Consider the following 17544-nt stretch of genomic DNA (forward strand, 5'->3'; position numbering starts at 1 on the left):
GAGATTAGTCGATGCTCTTGACAAATCATTTCCCTCCTTTAGCTTGGCGTCTCTCTTTTGCGTTGTACATTTTTTACGATAGAAAAATTTCAATTAGTCTCGCCAGGGGGTGCGCGCTAGTTCCCGTCCGCCTTTCATCTAAATATCGTTAGGGAGGGTTCGATATAAGATTTCCTTAATGCTGCAACTCGTTCCACTTAATTTCCAGCCTTGCGCAGGCAGCAGTTAGCGAAGATTCATTTCTGCCGCAGCCCCTCGGGAGCGTAATAAATCTGGCCAATCAGGAATTCTCATTTCCTGGATTTCTGGTCCAAGCTGTATTGCATAAATCAAGGAAAACATCAAATATTGCGATGTGCTTACCTATTAATGCCACGCGCGAACATGCGGAAGTACGAAACGTGGCAGATTTCTCACCGAGCCCTCCAGCTTCGAACGGTGCAAAAATATACTTGCCGCCTAATCGTTTGTTCCTCATCCTTGATCCTCTTAAACCAACTAAAAACTCCCACTCGCTATTTCTCCTCCACCCTTAATCGTCTCTTTATATTTTCCTCCCTCTATTTTTCCAAGCCTCTCGCTCTCGATCGCTACCCCGTGCAATGTTTAACATTTTTGTGTGTAAATATTGCTGATGCTGCACCGACTCACCTCGTTTCGCTTGGAAAAATAGCCAATAACTGTTAACGAGTTAAGCAGAGCACCGATGATAATTTCATCATTTCAAACAAGCTATGCTTTTTATTTTATGCGAGAATATCATTGATAGAGCATTTTCCATGCCAATAGGAAAGAATAAATAAATATTGCGTGGGAGTGCAGGTGTGCTGGCGGTCCTTCTTTCATCCTACAAAATTGTAGGATTTCACTGGATATGGGTATATCTGTGGTACATTCAAGGGGTGGGAGATGATAGAGATTTGGCCCTAATGAAGAGGCGCGGGGGAAAATGTGTCGATAGTGATTAAAGGTCGAAACGAATAGGAAAGTTGGCGATTGATTCTCCTGGCTGTGGAATATAGTGTCCTTGTCAAAAGTTAAGGGAAAGAGGGAAAGAGGGGAAAAGTGGCAGACGGGGCCGGGCCTCGCAGCCCCTGCTGTCCAAGGGGATGGTGTCGATGGGCTGGCGAAATTTTCATCGATCGCCGAAACAACGAAAAAGTGCGAAAGCGCTGACCGTGCGGTGGTTGCCAAATGAAACCGTTAGATTCTCCATGTAGCTTTTTTCTTCCGGATATCTCAACGTTATTATTGGAACGCTGGAGGGGCTAGAATTATATCAGATTCTCCCGCGGCTGCATCCAGTCCACCAAGAATAGATACTTTGGCACGTACACATCTATCGTACCTGCATTTCGTTTGATTAAATTCGTCGACATCTCAATTTGTCACCATGCACCACCATCCAAGATGGCATTCTAAATTCCGTTCATTTCCTGACAAATGACACGCGACGTCCACAAGCCCTCCCATAAATTCTATCAAACTATCAACTTAAACCCGCTGTAATTATATATATATATAACGCTCTTTAGAATAAAAGTGTTTATTTAGAGATTTGTCTTGGAAAAAGGTTTGTCTAAATTCAACGCCATCAGGCAAAGACCATGCATGGGTGCATTGTTTTTGATGAAAATTATCAGGGAATTTGGCTTGAGAGAAATGTTAGTGATTAATTCGTAGAAGGATTCCCTCTTATCGTTGCATTATACAAGAATCTGACAAGTGTTTTCCAGAAAGATTAAAATCCAGAATTTTATAAATCAATATACACACACATATATATAAATATGTATACTCACCGAGTCATGCAACTCTCGACTGATTTCAATTCTAATTACGAAATATAATTACAATTGTCGTAAGAAAATTTAAATTATCTCATAAATCGTATTATTCATTTGTGTGAATTTTATCTCAGCTCTTTCCACTATAGCGACTCAATGAAGAGCACACACACACACACACATATTTTATATTAAGATAATTAATATTGTATTATATTATAGACCCAACTTTTCACGGTTCGCCTATATTGAAAACGTAAGAACCTGTGCAAGTAACAACTTTTCATATATAAATGCATTCACACGCAGAGATTTTACTTGGAGAAAAAAATGAGTGAAAGTTGAGAGTGGATTAATGAGTACTTTTGATAAAAATGATGAGGGTACTTGGGCTAAGAGAAATATTAGTGATTAATTCACGGAAGAGGTGTCTCTGCTATTCTTGCATGATAGAGGAAGCTGACAAGTGTTTCTCAGGAAGGAATACAGAAGCAGATGTAATAGGTCTGGCGCGAGTGGAATGTATCGTTCGATGAAATCATAGCACTACTCAAACGTTTTGGAATGGAATACTCTATCTTCTATTTGGTTGAGAGGAGATGGATAGCACAATTGTGTCAAAGGAGAATTAGCTGTATAGCCAGTAATATTGCATTCGTCCATCCCCCAAAACGATGATTGGTCGTCCTGGACCACCAATCGTATCTATGGCCGTGCGATAACGCTATTAACAGACACGATATAACTTTACACAAAGCTGTTATATATATCTCAACGCGCATCACCTTATATTCCTCCATTCTCCCGGATTATTTTCGACAAATAATAATGCCATCGGTAACGATATAGCACGGCGAAATCCATGGAAAACCATGCACGCGACGTCCGCGCATGTAAAGTGCAATTCTTCTTACTTTTGCACAGTCGCCGCCCGCAGCTAGAATTATTTTGCCAGTTTAACGATCGGTAATTGCGAGAAAAAGCTAGGCGATAGGAATATTGATAGTTGAGATTTTTCAACGTACATTCGAGTGGAATAAGATTGGAGGGATTTTGGGTGGGGTACGTGTAAGAGGCTCGGTGATAAAATTTTAAGGCGGAATTCCATATCTCTCTTGGCATTATATCTTTCCCTTTGCACCCTCCCCATTTCACCACATGGTTTGCCTATACCATTTCTCTCACTGGATGCACGCGGACCATTACGACAGCCGTAACATATGATTCGGAATTCTCGGAAGCCATCGCATTCTTGGCAACCGAAATTTCCGATCGTTCAACCTTGCAGCATATCTCACCGCGCCATTTATCACCGCTCGCAAATTCGCAAAAGCCCTTCGCTCCACACCCCGAGGCCTGAAGATGGCCAAAATCAAACACCCAGCGTATCGCGATGCAAGCGCGTATCACAATTAACAGTCTCTATAAAATTTTGCAGCTGAAATTATTTTCATCCCCGACAGTAATTGAATCGATCAATCTCGTTTAAGAAACAACGCGAGTATTATGCAATTAATGAACGATTGCCCATAACAGTTTAATGATACTCGAGAAGCAACGATTATACTTGATCGATTTGTGACTCGAGGCGGGAAGACACGTTAATTTTTGCTTGCCAAAAAAACTTGATTAGTCTTTGTTCTCGAAACGATCGACTGATTCAGCCGTCCGATCGTAGAAACGCGTTTGTGGATAAAGAATAAAAAGGAAATTGCTTAGAGAAAGTTAATCTATTCGCGTTTAGATGGAAAGAGTTTGTGCAATGTGTACATATATATATATATAGAGTAGGAGAGGTAAAACTTGATTAGCGTTCCTCGGAATAGAGTAGGGGAGCTGCTGTGCGAGTTACAGAGGAACCAATCATAATGGCATTCGGCGTGACGAAATTGTTGGGGAGGTATCGGTGTCGGTGCACCTCCAACTGTACTCGAGTGGCTTCTCTACCTGGCTCACTTAACGTCAGGAACACTGATAAAGTGGTGTCGCTCAGCCGTCCAGTACGCTCAAGTTCCCTGACCGCATTTCAGTACAACTATTTCCGTCGTTCCAGCACGTTTACTTCCCAGCAGATTCCATCCACGAACAAACTTATGGAAGAAGACCCCCAAGGATCAAACCCATATACACACATTTCGCCAATAATCGCTTCCCACCCCCTTATTGTCACAACCGAGCTATACCAACGGCAAACTTGCATGGATATCCAAAAATCCATGCAGCCTCATCCATTATTCATATATATAAGCAGAAATAGGGAGGGGGGAATCCCAATTAATCTCACTAAAAATTAAGATTGGAGAGTTGGCGAGTAAAGGGGGGAGGGAGTACTTTTTATTTTTCCGTGCAAGAAACTTTCAGCCTCGAGGGAGAGGGAGAGGGAGAGGGAGAGAGAGAGAGAGAGAGAGAGGAGCGGAATTAAATTAATACAAGATCCTGATGCTCTGTCGAATATTGTGAATTCCAAGATGAGAGTATAGTGGATGAATATGGATGAGGTGTGTATTATTGGCGTTCTTTTTGCGAGTTTCACTGATCCATCACGCGCAAGGCCGTCGCGTCGGAGGACTTTTCCGGAAAGTGCAGTATCCTTGTGAGCATGGACATTATCGAAGGAATCTGCTTCTTGGCGTGGAAGCTTTCCTGTTGTGGCGTGTACGACTGGTACTCGACGGCCACTCGCCTATTGACGAATGTCAGCAGTGTGAGGAGATCGCGTTTCCTGCCATTCTCCTTCAGCTCCTCGCACAATGCTTGGATAAACCAGGAACCCTCGTCCGGATTCCGCCATGAATAGAAGCCTGCGAACCAAAACAGGTTAGCTGTTAGGTTAGGTAAGTCTGGAGGTGGACTGGTTTAAATTGGCCCTTTCCAAGCCAAATCCCATTGGTAAACAGCAACGACAACGAAGGGATAACTTTAAATACGATCGGGTGGAATTCGCTGCTTGATAATTGTTCAATGTGTCCGAGAGGGATGAGTCTTCGAGGTATGGTAGAGCAGTGGTATATATTGTTCTTCGAAAGTGTGTGCCAATGGGCTATGACGAGCCACACCAATGGCTATATCTCGATCGGATACGTATATATATATGCATACATCTATAATATACTTATTACACAGTTTGTGTTTGTCAAGTACGGGAATAGAACGGTTTCTGATATACGGACTATATATATATATATATAGGAGGGGGGAATCGGTATCGTTTCTCGTCGCAGTTAACTATACGCGGTTGCCAGTTCGAAAGCCCCGATAAGAGGCGAACGCGCAGTTAACATTCTCCGGGCAACGGGAATGCACATTTAACACCAGGGCATAAAGGCAGATGCAGCTTTAATATGCGAGATAAGAAACTCCCCAGCGTTTAACATTCCGCGTCAAAGCGGGCTAAGCTCTGGAATGCACCCGCGAGGATAACCTGGAGAACTCGGTGAAAAATATTGGCACAACCTACACGATCGCACTGAAAGAAACGAGGGGAAAAATTTGATCCAAATTCCACATTCCCCTTTGCAGTCTACTCTCATTTCACCAGGGGTCATCCATGCTTTCCATCAATCGTTTTTTTTTTCTTCTTTTTTTATCACGAATGTTTGTTCGCAGAGTCTCTACATATGGTTTGGTTCGGATTACCTGATTTTTTTCCATTTTATTTATTTGTTTTTTTTTAAAGAAAACAAAAATTGTAACAGTCAGGTTAAACCTGGATATTTGCGTGAGACGAAGCGAGAAACGCAGTTTCATTAGTGGATGTTTTTGCCATAAATCGTTTTAGAAGGGCGTGACCCATGGTGGGAAGAATATTACGCTATGGCGAGTGGCTTTCCGTGTATTTCCGCGGCCAGGCCAACGTTCAGGACACGCGTATTTTACACTCGGGAATTATCGGTTATTGCATCATTCTGGAAAAAGGTGCGAGACAAGCGATTCAAGCGTAAACTTCACTTTAGTCAGCTGTGCGAATAGTAATTTATGGCGTAATTGTTTTTTTAGCTAGCAGAAAGAATGGCTAATAGTTTTATATCTATGTGCAAATCTACCGGGTGTCAAAGGAAGAAGAGAATGTAAATTTGTAAAAGCTGGTCTCCGAGCGAAGGAAACAGATTTTATACCTCGCGTAGAGGAATTGCCAGAGAGAGAGAGAGAGAGAGAGAAATGGATCGAGCTTTCGTACACGTGATAATTTCTGTACCTATTTATTTGACTGCCAAGTGAAAAAAAGGATAGACTGGTCAGACGCGTTTTCTTGACCGCTGCTAGGCAATTATTCTTATGGGGGAGTGTCGACGGGTGTTATTAAAGTTTTATGGCAAAGAGGTGAATGTTTTAATGGTCGTCCATTTAGCGAATGGAGATCTCTCAATTTTTGAGCCTTTCGCTTTATTTTGCTTTTAAAGTGGCCGGAGTAGCAGGAGAAATGCTCAGGCATTGTTTTCAGGCTTCGTTGCGGGACGTCGGGCCACTCGGTGTCGGGATCTCTCGCCTGCTGAGAGAGAGAGAGAGAGAGAGAGATAGAGGTACTTTGTTCCTCGTTATTGATCACAATATACGTAAAGCGAGAGGCAGCAACCACTGGCTGCTCACCGAATGATACGCTAAAACCTGTCGGTACCGTAGACCAGCAGGAAACGTGAGTTATAAGCACGAGAAGCTAGCACACAAAATTCGGTGCGACTACCTAAAATTCTTTAACAAAAAAATATTTCTTTTTTCATCTCTTACTCCGTAACAGTTTATAAAAAAATGTCATTCTTTTTTCCCATTTAAAAAATTGAAAACACGAAGTAAAATATAAATGTTTCGAACGACTTTAAATTATCTGTGAAAAAATTGGAATAAATAATTCCAAGATCAAATATATAGTATACTGATAACGCTGTTCGCGATGGCAGAATAAATATAGCAAAATAAACAAGCGGTGAATTAAGGTTTCATTCCAAATCCTGATCAATCGTGTCCTGAGCTTAATACCATCCGCTTTTATTTCAGCGTGTGTTTGGAAAATTCACGCGTTACCGAAGGTCGCGTCGCGTTGCGAAAGCTCCTGTCTTGTCTCATAAAAGCTCGCACCAGTTGGAAATCACCCCTGGCAGTCCCGTCAGCTTCTGAAAAGCCTCGGTTTTTCGAGCCTAAAAGGGGAAACTTTTTCCGGTGGGAGAACCCTGAAGAGGAGGGGGCAGTGATTGGCTAATTCCATTAGGCGTCTCGTCAGTTTCGACGTTGGCGCCGAGAAATTCCCGAGGATCTTCCTTTTCCTGGCTGAATTTCAACTTGGCTATACTACTTATCCACAAGTCCCTGCAGCACCACCCACACGCTCCACTAACAATATAATTAACTGTATACAACGCAGCAATAAAGAACCCTCCGATATCGTCGAATCGTATTACGGAATGTATCAGTAAAACTTCTGCTGGCCAGAATTATCCAAAAGAAATTCTCTTACGATGCGATTTGATGGATTTCCCATTGGAAATCGGCACGGAGAATCCATGGCTTAATTATTCAGGATGAAGGTTTGAAAAGGCAGGTGAAAACTTAGAATACCGAATTTTCTGAGTTAATCGAGAGTGTCGGAAAATTAACGTGCAATTTCGAATCGACTATTAAACGCTTCACTCCCCTTATTAAGTATATATATATATATATATATATATATAACATTGATAATCGAGGCTAAAAGTTTGGAGCGAGCTGGAGACTATTTACGCGCGCGGAACGACGAACAAAATGTTCGAACAATGTGCCTTTCGACAGTTTCCCGTTCATTGTTTGCATTACTGCGAGGATTTTAGCGTGCGAGGAGTGTCTGCGAATGGACGGAAAGGGAAAGGGAAAGGGGGGGGGGGGAGTGGTGGCAAAGAGCTGATCGTCAATGCGGCTTTCGCGATAAACGGGATAAGAATGGCGAGGAGAGCAAATGTCAGAAGCGGGACAGTCATATCCGCCAGGATCCATCCGATATTAGCTTCCTTCCGGCACGTACATATGCACTGTGTTACGTACATCCATATCTGGAACCGAACTATTGCCCCATATAAATTTTGCGCCAACTTTAGGAATAACTCCCGCATAACCTATACCATGACCTGACAATTTATGCCCCGTAGTATATTCCACAAATTACCCACGCGAGTCTTTCTCTTGTCGCGAAATGTTCACGTAGAAACATTTAAAGACTGCAAAATATATTATATATAATAAAGTAATTCAACGTGATTCGAGCCCGAGAGAAATTTTAGGGGTAATGGACTCTCTGTACGGTTAGCGGTATATATGTATACACCTTAGGCTGGGTCGTGCAGGTGAAATTATTTATGCTCGCGCGGAGTTTATTCCCGAAGCTTTTCGTCGAGTTGTGCTTATGGTGGGAAACAAGAAATTTCGCAGTCTATTTGTTGGATAAGAGAAGTTGTGGAAAAGAGCAGGAGGGCGGGCGACCTTTTAGCGACCTTTTAGCAACAATGCAAATACTGTGAGAAAGAGCAGTGATGTACGTACAAGTCGTTTCGCGTGCTGCGAGGGTTATTGTAATTTTAAGCATGCAAGCTTAGCTCTTAAGTAGTCCATACCCATTATCAGTCAGCCAGGATATCGATTGCTGCAATCGTCCCTTTCTGCGGAAACCATTAGAATATTTTAGCTGCCTTTTTCTAATAGACTAGTTTTTCCAACGGAATAAGCTTTTAAATTTCAAACTAACTTCTCTTATCGCGGCGTTGCCAAATCATAAATCTACTCACTCAACTTTTTCCATAAAATAACTGATATATATATAGAAGATATTATATAATAATAAAAGCATTGTGCAACTGGCATTGCGCGTTCACACACACACACACACATAAATATATGTGTGATAATAGTCGTATTGCTCTAAATAACAAATCGATCGATTAGGTCCTTACTCTGTTTTTATAAGATTCTCTATGTGGTAGAGCTGCTATAAAAAGCATAGCACTCCATTTATGGTAGAAAATTTTCAGATAGAATTGCGAATAGTTGTCGATCCATGCAAAATTGTCCTTGCCGAAGGGGAATGTAACTTCTCGGATAAAAGTCTGAAGGTAGCGTAGGTTTATTGATTTTCAGATTTTACGCTTCTCGACTATTGAAATTGATTCATCTATATATATATATATATATATATATCTCGAGACGCTCGCCATTTTTCGTCTGGAACGAGCATACGGCTGTCTTTCTTTCAATTCTCCAGGCTAGTGTTGCGCGCGTGAGATTCTTCATATTGGCCGGATGGAATTGTAGAGATTGGAAGGAAATCACGTAAAATACACGACAAAATCGGTCCACGATTCACCTCATTAGCAAGCACGTGAGATTCCTTTCTGGAATCTCTATAATCCGCTGGAAAACCTATTGTTTCCCAAGAGTGCCGGACGTATACTACTTGTGAAACGGACGTGACGTAATACCTGCTTCGCTAATTTTAAACATTGCGCGCTTTCATGCTTGCCAAGTCTGAAATCTCTCTGCAACGTTATATTCTTTAACACACATACACACACACACACACACAAATTAGACTGTTGCACTCTTAATAGACCTTTACTACTCGAAACACAAGGATTAACATAATTGACCGATGATACTATTATTGTACATTTTAATGTAAAATTTGAATATTATTTCCCGGGATTGCCGGATATACGATTGAAATGAACGTCGCGTAATAAATGGTTAAATTTAAATATTTTGCTGGTTTTCATCCTCGCTAAGCCTAGAATCTCTCTAAAAGGATTTTACCTTGACAAAATTAAACCGTCGCATTATTGCTACATTATTTTTACTACTCAAATAACAAACAATGCAAATCACTTACGAAGATTAACAATATTGATGATCAATACTATCAACTGTTATAACGAAAGCATCTGTAATATATTTCATGAAAAGGCTCGTGTCTCTAAAATGCCGATGTTTAATATTAATTTCATGGCGTTGGTAAATGGGTTTGTGTCTGTGTGTGGGTGTGATGGTTTGTGGGATTCAACGAAGGGCAAACATTCGCACCCTGGCGTACGTGTCATTCATCGTGAGAAAGCTCTGAGATACTTTAAACGAAAGCTTCTTGTACGCGACTCGTAGGAAATTCACTGTGTGAGTAGTGTAAGTCAACAGTATATAGCGTGGCTTGCCATAAAAAAAAAAATTGAGCAATACGCGTTGGTGCTTCAGCTTTGCAGAGGAGTCACATGCAGAGTTTTTTCGAAATTTACTGGAAGCCAACGATACCTGTATAAATCCCGAAGATACACGAGCGATTTCCTCCCTCGTTTCTCGACTGAAAGTAGGTCAATGAGAATACGCACCGTCGTAAGTAGAAAAAGCCACCAGAATGTCGGCGAAGGTCGGAATACTGTAAGAGTTCCCCCTTCCGTCTGTTTGGCTAAGAAGTTGAACCCCACTGTCCAGACGAGTGCCGCGACAAGCCTGAAAAATAAATTCCGTTTACATGTATGTATATATATATATATATATATGTGAGTATATGCAAAGAAAAATTTTCCATCGATTGTATGGGATGAAAATAGTACAGAAGAAGGAAATGTGTGGCCTCAGTAACGATAAATTGAGAAAAACGAATACATGGTAAATTAAAATGCCACTGCAAATCACGTTTACGAGAGAAATTCAGTTGAGAGTAATATGAGCAAAAGTGTCTCAATACTCCTCCGAATGGGGGGAAACGAATGGTGGAAACGATTTACGCTGGAGAGGAATTGGCTTATTACGTGATTCTCGAGTAGAGCAGTTGGGGAAAGTGAAGTTGCACTAGCGCGTTAAGCATTCGGAGCTTCATAGTCGAGTCTACGGGAAGATAAATTACCGCGGCGAGTATGTTCGCGAGAGACAATAAGGGAGTCTCTGGAATGTACCTCTCTCCCCCTCCCTCCGTCACACCGCTAACCCGCACTCTCCTCTCTGCAGCCCAACCTATATAAGCTGACCATCGAAAATACGTTGCCATAGGGTGAAAAATGTATTTTCCAAGCGGAAGTCAAGGTCCTCCCGTGGCCAAACAGGAATATTTGCAAAGTCTAACCGGAACTCTCTTTTTTCCCCCGCTCACCGCTCACCGCCGAAATGACAAAGGAGAGAAGCGAACAATCTCTAGCCGCATATTGGACCATATATTACTTCTTGAAAATCGAGTGGTCGACGCGAAATATCCTGATAATGCCTGGTAATGCTACTTTATTTTACGAATAGAATTTTCTTTCAACAACGAAAATATAAATCGTCGCGCGCGCGATACACTCCCCCGTGTGTATTAAGTTAAATCCCAGTAGTTATACCTAAATCCTCTTCAAAATGATACAACAAAGCGCGCGTCTGGCTAATCTTAAACTTCTTCTCACCCTATTTGCAGAAAAAAATTTACACTCTCATTCAGGATTATCGTTAAATTTACATTACTCAGGTATTTGCGGGTTTCCAAGTTTGGTCGAATCTGTGATTTATCACTGGTCGGGAATTAAGCCTTTTCTCTCTCTCTCTCTCTCTCTCTCTCTCTCTTTCTTTCTTTTTCTTTTTCATTACAACGTTGGAGAGTTTTTCTGTGGTAGCAAATAAGGTCAAGTTGTGGCAAAACTGGGATATTGCGTAACATGGATGGTTATTGCGCCAAGTATAGCGTCATCAGGCAAAAAAATAAGTGGTAGCCAGGGACGTACCGAACGGATAATGTGATTACACGGTGAAGCGTGCATTTTCCATAACGACGCCGACGCCGAAGCCGACGCCGACGCTACAGTCAACTTCTTGGTAAGCTTACTATAGCGTACGTCGTGTCGATTTCTCCCCACGTTTAACCAACCACGCCACTTGTTAATTAATTTCTGTACCGAGGGACGCCATTTCGGTCCACAAACCAGCTATTATCTTATTCAAAAATTCATAGAAAAATTGACGGAAAAATGGTTGTCCATCGGTCCCCATTCTCAATTTTCCTTCCTGCCCCCAGACCCTAAGAAGCACACAAATTAAAAGCTACCAAACTTGCGTGCTCGCACAAATACATACACTCCAGTTTGACGAATGTCTCTTCTCTTACAGCTTGTAACACTGGAACCAATATTACACTTTGGTAAATTAAACATTTTCATGATATTATCCGGCCTTTATTGCTCGGCCAAACAAAGCTCAGCGAAATCCATATAGAGCAAGGGAACGAGAGAAAAAGGGCTAGAATTTAATATGAAAGTTCATACGATTCAACCTGAGCTCTTTTGCTTTTGCACAATTTGTTTATCGTTTTTTCGTTTGTTTGGTGAAAAGGAGGGGGGGGGGGGGGTTTGAGAATCCGGCCTTTTTCACGATTTAATATCTCATGAATTTCATAGGAGAATTGCATTTTCTCCCGGGACATTCTTTCAGTTTATTAGATTTTTAATTATTCCTTGTCAAGGAGTGGATAGAGCTTTCGATCTATAGTATACATATAGTAAATTCGAGGGTTTAATTTGTGTATAATTTTCATTGTGTATAAGATATAGGTTGCTTTTGTTTCCCTGTCACCTAGCTCTCACTCGCTGATCGTTTCTCAGAGAAATTCAATTCAGTACTTTTGAAAATCGAGTGGTTCCTGGCGAATTTTTAGGTGATATTAAAATTCGATGGTATACGCATTGCAAGAAAGAAGACGCCTTGAACGTTGCACATAGGCAGGAACTTGTTAAAGTGTTTGAGACAAGTAATCTCGTTAGCTGTAATTATAAGTTTTGACATTTCTTTGATACATAGCAATTAACAATAACATCATGTACCTTTTCCATATTACAGCCACGTACCAATCACACATTCGCTCTTTATTTCCTAATCATACCCGCCGGCCTCCACGCTTCTCTATATTGCACGCGAGCCCCCAGCTTACACGGCGGCGGCGCGCTTATCCACCCAATCAGGGAAATCACAAGCTAGATTAAATTTTTCCTTCGTCGTTCTATCCTACCTCCGACTGAAAAACCAAATTGTGCTCCGATTTGATTTACCGTTGCAAAATTCATATATGTCTATATATATATATATATATATATATAGATAATAGCAGTTAACAGATGAACAATATTGCAGGAGAGGCGTATAAACCGTGTTGCGATAAATTATAATTTGATCGATAATAGAATAAAGTTTTGATTTATGAAAGACTTGGGCTGGCGAATGGCTTGTCAGTGTTTTAGGGGGTGTGCGTGGAAGAAGCAGCAGCAAGCACAGGGATAGTTTAATGGGTGACGTAAAATTTGGCGACTGGCGGTAATTCGAGAGTATTGAAAGTGCTGGGGAGCTATAATGACGCGCAGCTACAGGGTTGAAAGGTTCGGCCATTGTAGAATTGCAACGAATAATCCCAGGAGGTTTCCGGATAATTCCTATCGTGCTACTTTCAATGCAAATTTAACGATTCCCATTAAGCAGAGCGAGAGAAGACTTGTAAAATTGCGCTGTCGTTTGAAAAGCTGAAAGTTTTAATGACGGATAATGCATAGCTGGATGGATGTACACTTACCTGGATGAAAAAGAGCTTGGGCTTTCCGGCTAATGTAGGGCAGTGGTCCGCGGAGAAACAAGTCCACAGCATTTCCACTGGATAAAGGCTGTCGTACGCATGGATCACTCCGGATTCACCGTGCGACATGCAGATCACTATCAGGCAATCCGCGTCGGTATGGTCTTCATTCGCCACTTTAATCAAAACATTAATTAATCTTCCTGAATTCCCACACCCTTACCCTCCTCCTCCTCCTCCTCCTCCTCCTATAATTAACCCCACACCACTCTTCTTAATTAATTCGAGATAGTCAATAGGCGATGAAAGGAATGAGAAAATTCAACTGAAAAGGAATTTTTTGGCAAAAAAATTCTGCCCTTTTCCATCATTCGCGCGTTGCCTTTTTATTCATAAACGGAGCGAGACAGTGATGAATGTAATGAGAAGTTGGTGCATGGTGAACAAGGCGAAATTGTGAAATTATTTCGAGGCGGAGAATTGTAATTACTCCTCTCTGCTATACTCTTTATTAAAAATGGAAAGAATTCGATGGAGAAAAAAGTCTGACGCGAGCGAGGGTACGACGGTGTAGGTGGATGAAAAAATGCGAGTATTAATTAACACGTTTCCCGCGTCAGTGGGTATCCGGCCCTACTGTAACTCCGATAAAAATACACGGCCGAAACATCCAATTATTCCTCCTGTTTACTCATAATTTATACGTCGGGCATTAATCATTTATGGCCCCAAATTAGCAATTATGATCAGTCGTGTTTCCATTACAAACTAAAAGTCGTAGCGATGGTGCATAACACACACACACACACACACACACACACACATATATATATATATATATATATAACTGAACAAGGTACGCGTTAAATTAACCCGGCTAATAATATTCAACGGACTGTTTGCATTGAAAGGCAATGCCTCCGGAAGTTGGCGAAAAACCTGGCAAACTTCCTTCCAGCAAATTCCGCAATAGTGTCGACTATCGAGAGTTGCTGGAAATTTCATTCCCAAAACAAATTGGCTTTTCCACCTATTTATGTTTATCCCTGCTTTAAACTCCAGCTATTTTATGCAACTCCCGATAAAATTTATCAAAATTACGTACATCTTCATTTTCTGCTCCTACCCTTTCCAGTCGGGCTAAATAAAGTTTTCGCGATAAAACTTTGGATATTTCAAGTGGAGAGCTAGGATATTACGCGTTACATTAAAAGTGTTTTTCTCTTTTCTTATTATTTAAATATTTATCGTGCAGCATATAGGTACTGCACTTATATATGCAGTATATGTTATGATACATCTTATAATTGTCAACTCGATTATGAGGGTAACTCGTTAATTCATTAGGAGCCATTCTAAAGCAAGCGACGACGCGACGGTGGCAAGCCAATTAGGCTATCACTTTCCAAGTGGCTTGCATTTTAATCAGTACTTCGACATTGGATTTCCCCTGGTGCACGCGTGCAAACCACGCCTATCTCATTTTCGTTAACCGAGCGTGCTTGAGGCATCCGACGCCTTATCTAATTTTATCTATATACATTCAAATTTCTCCACTCGACACACGCTAATTTTCTCTTTAAATCCGATTTTTTGACCCCATATAGAGAATTTCCCGCAATATATACCGGCCAATACTGGATATATAAAACTCGCTCGAACACACGCTGCACCTATATATTATATCGATCAGTTGCTATAATTATTGTCGAGTGGATTCGGATCCTGGAAAATCATTGAAGAATTGATAAAAAGTTGAAAACTTTTCCCCATCTTATTTTGATATATTAAGGAAATGCTGACACACATTTTCTTCCTCCCAGCACGTCGAGCGTTTCGAAGCGGGACGCGCGGTAAATTCAGATATGGCCGAAATGAATATTTCAAAGCTTTCGTGGGGTTATACGTATCACGTCGCGGGATTTAGTGGCTTCCAGTGACGTGGTAGCAACTCATCTACAAAGCAGCAGATTACGCGACAACCGACAACACGTACAAGACGATCGTGTGTAAAGTAAAGCGCGAGGCTTTAGGACCACTTTAGTCACCGCGGGTATAAATGATTAAATGTTCACGTAAGTTTACACCTACGTGGCCAATAATTGCTTTTAACGCGTCTGTCGAATCTTCTGGCACTATAACGATCGTTATAGTATAGCCATTCGCCCAAGTCAGCCTCGTTCAAATACCCCATAAATTTTCCTATCGATCTCTGTCCAAGCCAACAAATTACAGGCATTCAATTACACCAGTACGTATACGTAACAGGCAAAATTTGCCCCGAGGGATCCTTCGCATCGACTAGGAAATTTTTTATCGGGACGCGCGCGCGCCTGACGAATCACCAACTTTTCCACTTGCATGATTATCCCTCGATATAGCTCGCAGTAGTCGGAGAAATTACTTTCTTCTCTGGTCTCTTTGTCGCGTATAAGTGTATGCCACATTATAGGTAAAAAGTCAAGTTAATCCGATATACGCGCAGTATTATATATGGTGCTACGAGGTTTTCGTCGGAGGAGAGAGGCTGCTCCATTGAAAGCTATGGCTTTCCCGAGATAACCCTTTGCCAGCCAGCCTTATATTAATCCTGCAGGCAGAGCTGTTGTTTCGCTTTGGTTTTTGCCGATTCAATTGTCACAGAAAAGCTAGCTGATACAACTCGCGCTGCTCCAGTTATTCCGTTTGTCTCTCGGAGGAGTTGCGCGCGCGCGCGCGCGCCTCTTTACCCCGTTCACGCTGTTTGCGCCGTGTGCCGAGGGTGGAACAAGTACGGGACGCTGATATAGAATTCTATACTACTTAATTAATATTGCAGCGACGTCTGTCTAGTGTCTACCACCGACAACTTCTTCCCTCGTACCGGCTTTCTCGCGATATACTCGAACACGCTAATTTCACCCTCCTGCAACATGAATCTGTTGCGAAGAGCAGGAGATCGCATCTCTTGCTTTAAACGCTTCTGGCGCTCTTCCTTTAGTGTCGATCGTTTCTCAGGTAAACTCAAAAATTTTACAAAGCTGAACAAGTGTCGTGGCAAAACCTTCGATTGCAAGTCACTCTTTGTACCTCCGGCAGTGTATATATAGGCAAATTTGGTTTCCCCTTTAAACAAGAAGGATCAATCGGAGATAACTCTATTTACTTTTAAATAAAGATCGAAGGAAACTGAAAAATTAGAAAGGTAAACGCGCGAGTGTCGTCGAAAACCCTCGAATCGCAGACCACTGCGTGCATGTATACGTGCAACTATGAGGCAAAAGAAAAATTTAGTTTTTATTTGAAAGAAGAAAACGATCAAAAATAACCCTACAGAGTTTTAAATGGGAGAGCTTTAAAATTTACGAGTCAGGAGTGACAGGAAGTAAAGAAAACGAGAAGAATGCCATTTTTTTAATGAAAGCTAGGTTAACAAATTGTACATTATTCTCTTTAGCGAAGATCACCGCGATTCCACTTTGCTTCCTTTTATTCGTTTCCTTCTCTCTTCCTCTTAAAAGGCTTGAATTGCTCCCACGTAATCGAGGCCAGTATTGCTGAAGCAATGCTATATCTATACTACTGACTTTTCCCTTGTTGGCAAATTGATAAAAGTATATATATATATATAGTCTTTTATCAATTAATCACACCTTGCAATGATATAATCGCCTGACAGTTTTGTTTAATAAAAGGTGCAGAAAAAGAAATAAATTATCTGTAGTTGAGGTTGAAGTATAAATTGCATTGGCAGGGTTGGCTTTGAACGGAAATGAACAATCAGACTGTTGAGGTTTTTTTTTTTGGAGCTCCTAGGAGCATATTGGCTTTGCATTAGGAAGTTTATGAAAGCTGACAAAAATCAGAGAACGGAGGAGGGTCCGATTGAAAAGTTTGCTGGGGGAACCGTCGAAAAAGCCAAATGGGGTGAGAAGGGGTGAAAATGGGTAACGGGACTTGTAGTGTCTAGGGTGGAACGTTGCCAGATGAAATTAAAGTATCGGGAGTAACAAAGGGCCTTCTCTCAAGATACTAGCTTCATCCCCCCCCCCCCTATATCTTCCCCTCTTCCTCGAAACATACCACCAGTGCCGTTCACTTCCCAAGTTCACACAACACAAGGGTAGATTTCCGTGTTTACGCAAGTAAATCGAAACCCACCTCCAAGTTCAGATTACTTCGGCCAGTCTCGAATTCAAAAGCGTTTTATCGCTTCTCCAATCACCCAACATCCTTCTCAACCGAAAT

At 41.5% G+C, this 17544-nt stretch overlaps 2 protein-coding genes across 5 annotated transcripts in view; one reads left to right on the forward strand and one right to left on the reverse strand.

The window, feature by feature from the left end:
• The window catches only part of LOC136772678 (alkaline phosphatase-like), a 143102-nt gene that overhangs the window by 63805 nt on the left and 61753 nt on the right, over window positions 1-17544 (forward strand). The window lies entirely within an intron of this gene.
• Window positions 1627-17544, reverse strand: part of LOC136772682 (caspase-1-like) — a 43083-nt gene continuing 27165 nt past the window's right edge. For all 4 annotated transcript variants that reach the window (XM_066725810.1, XM_066725808.1, XM_066725812.1 and 1 more), the window contains 3 exons: window positions 13318-13493; window positions 10121-10241; window positions 1627-4588 (listed from right to left, as the gene is read on the reverse strand). In XM_066725810.1, coding sequence (XP_066581907.1) covers window positions 4317-4588; window positions 10121-10241; window positions 13318-13493 — 569 coding nt within the window. In that variant the 3' untranslated portion in view covers window positions 1627-4316. The remainder of the gene's footprint in view (window positions 4589-10120; window positions 10242-13317; window positions 13494-17544) is intronic.

This window comes from Prorops nasuta, unplaced genomic scaffold, assembly GCF_024137725.1.
Source record: "Prorops nasuta isolate Cenicafe-Biocafe unplaced genomic scaffold, Cenicafe_Pnas_1.2 PNAS00004, whole genome shotgun sequence".
NCBI lineage: Eukaryota > Metazoa > Arthropoda > Insecta > Hymenoptera > Bethylidae > Prorops > Prorops nasuta.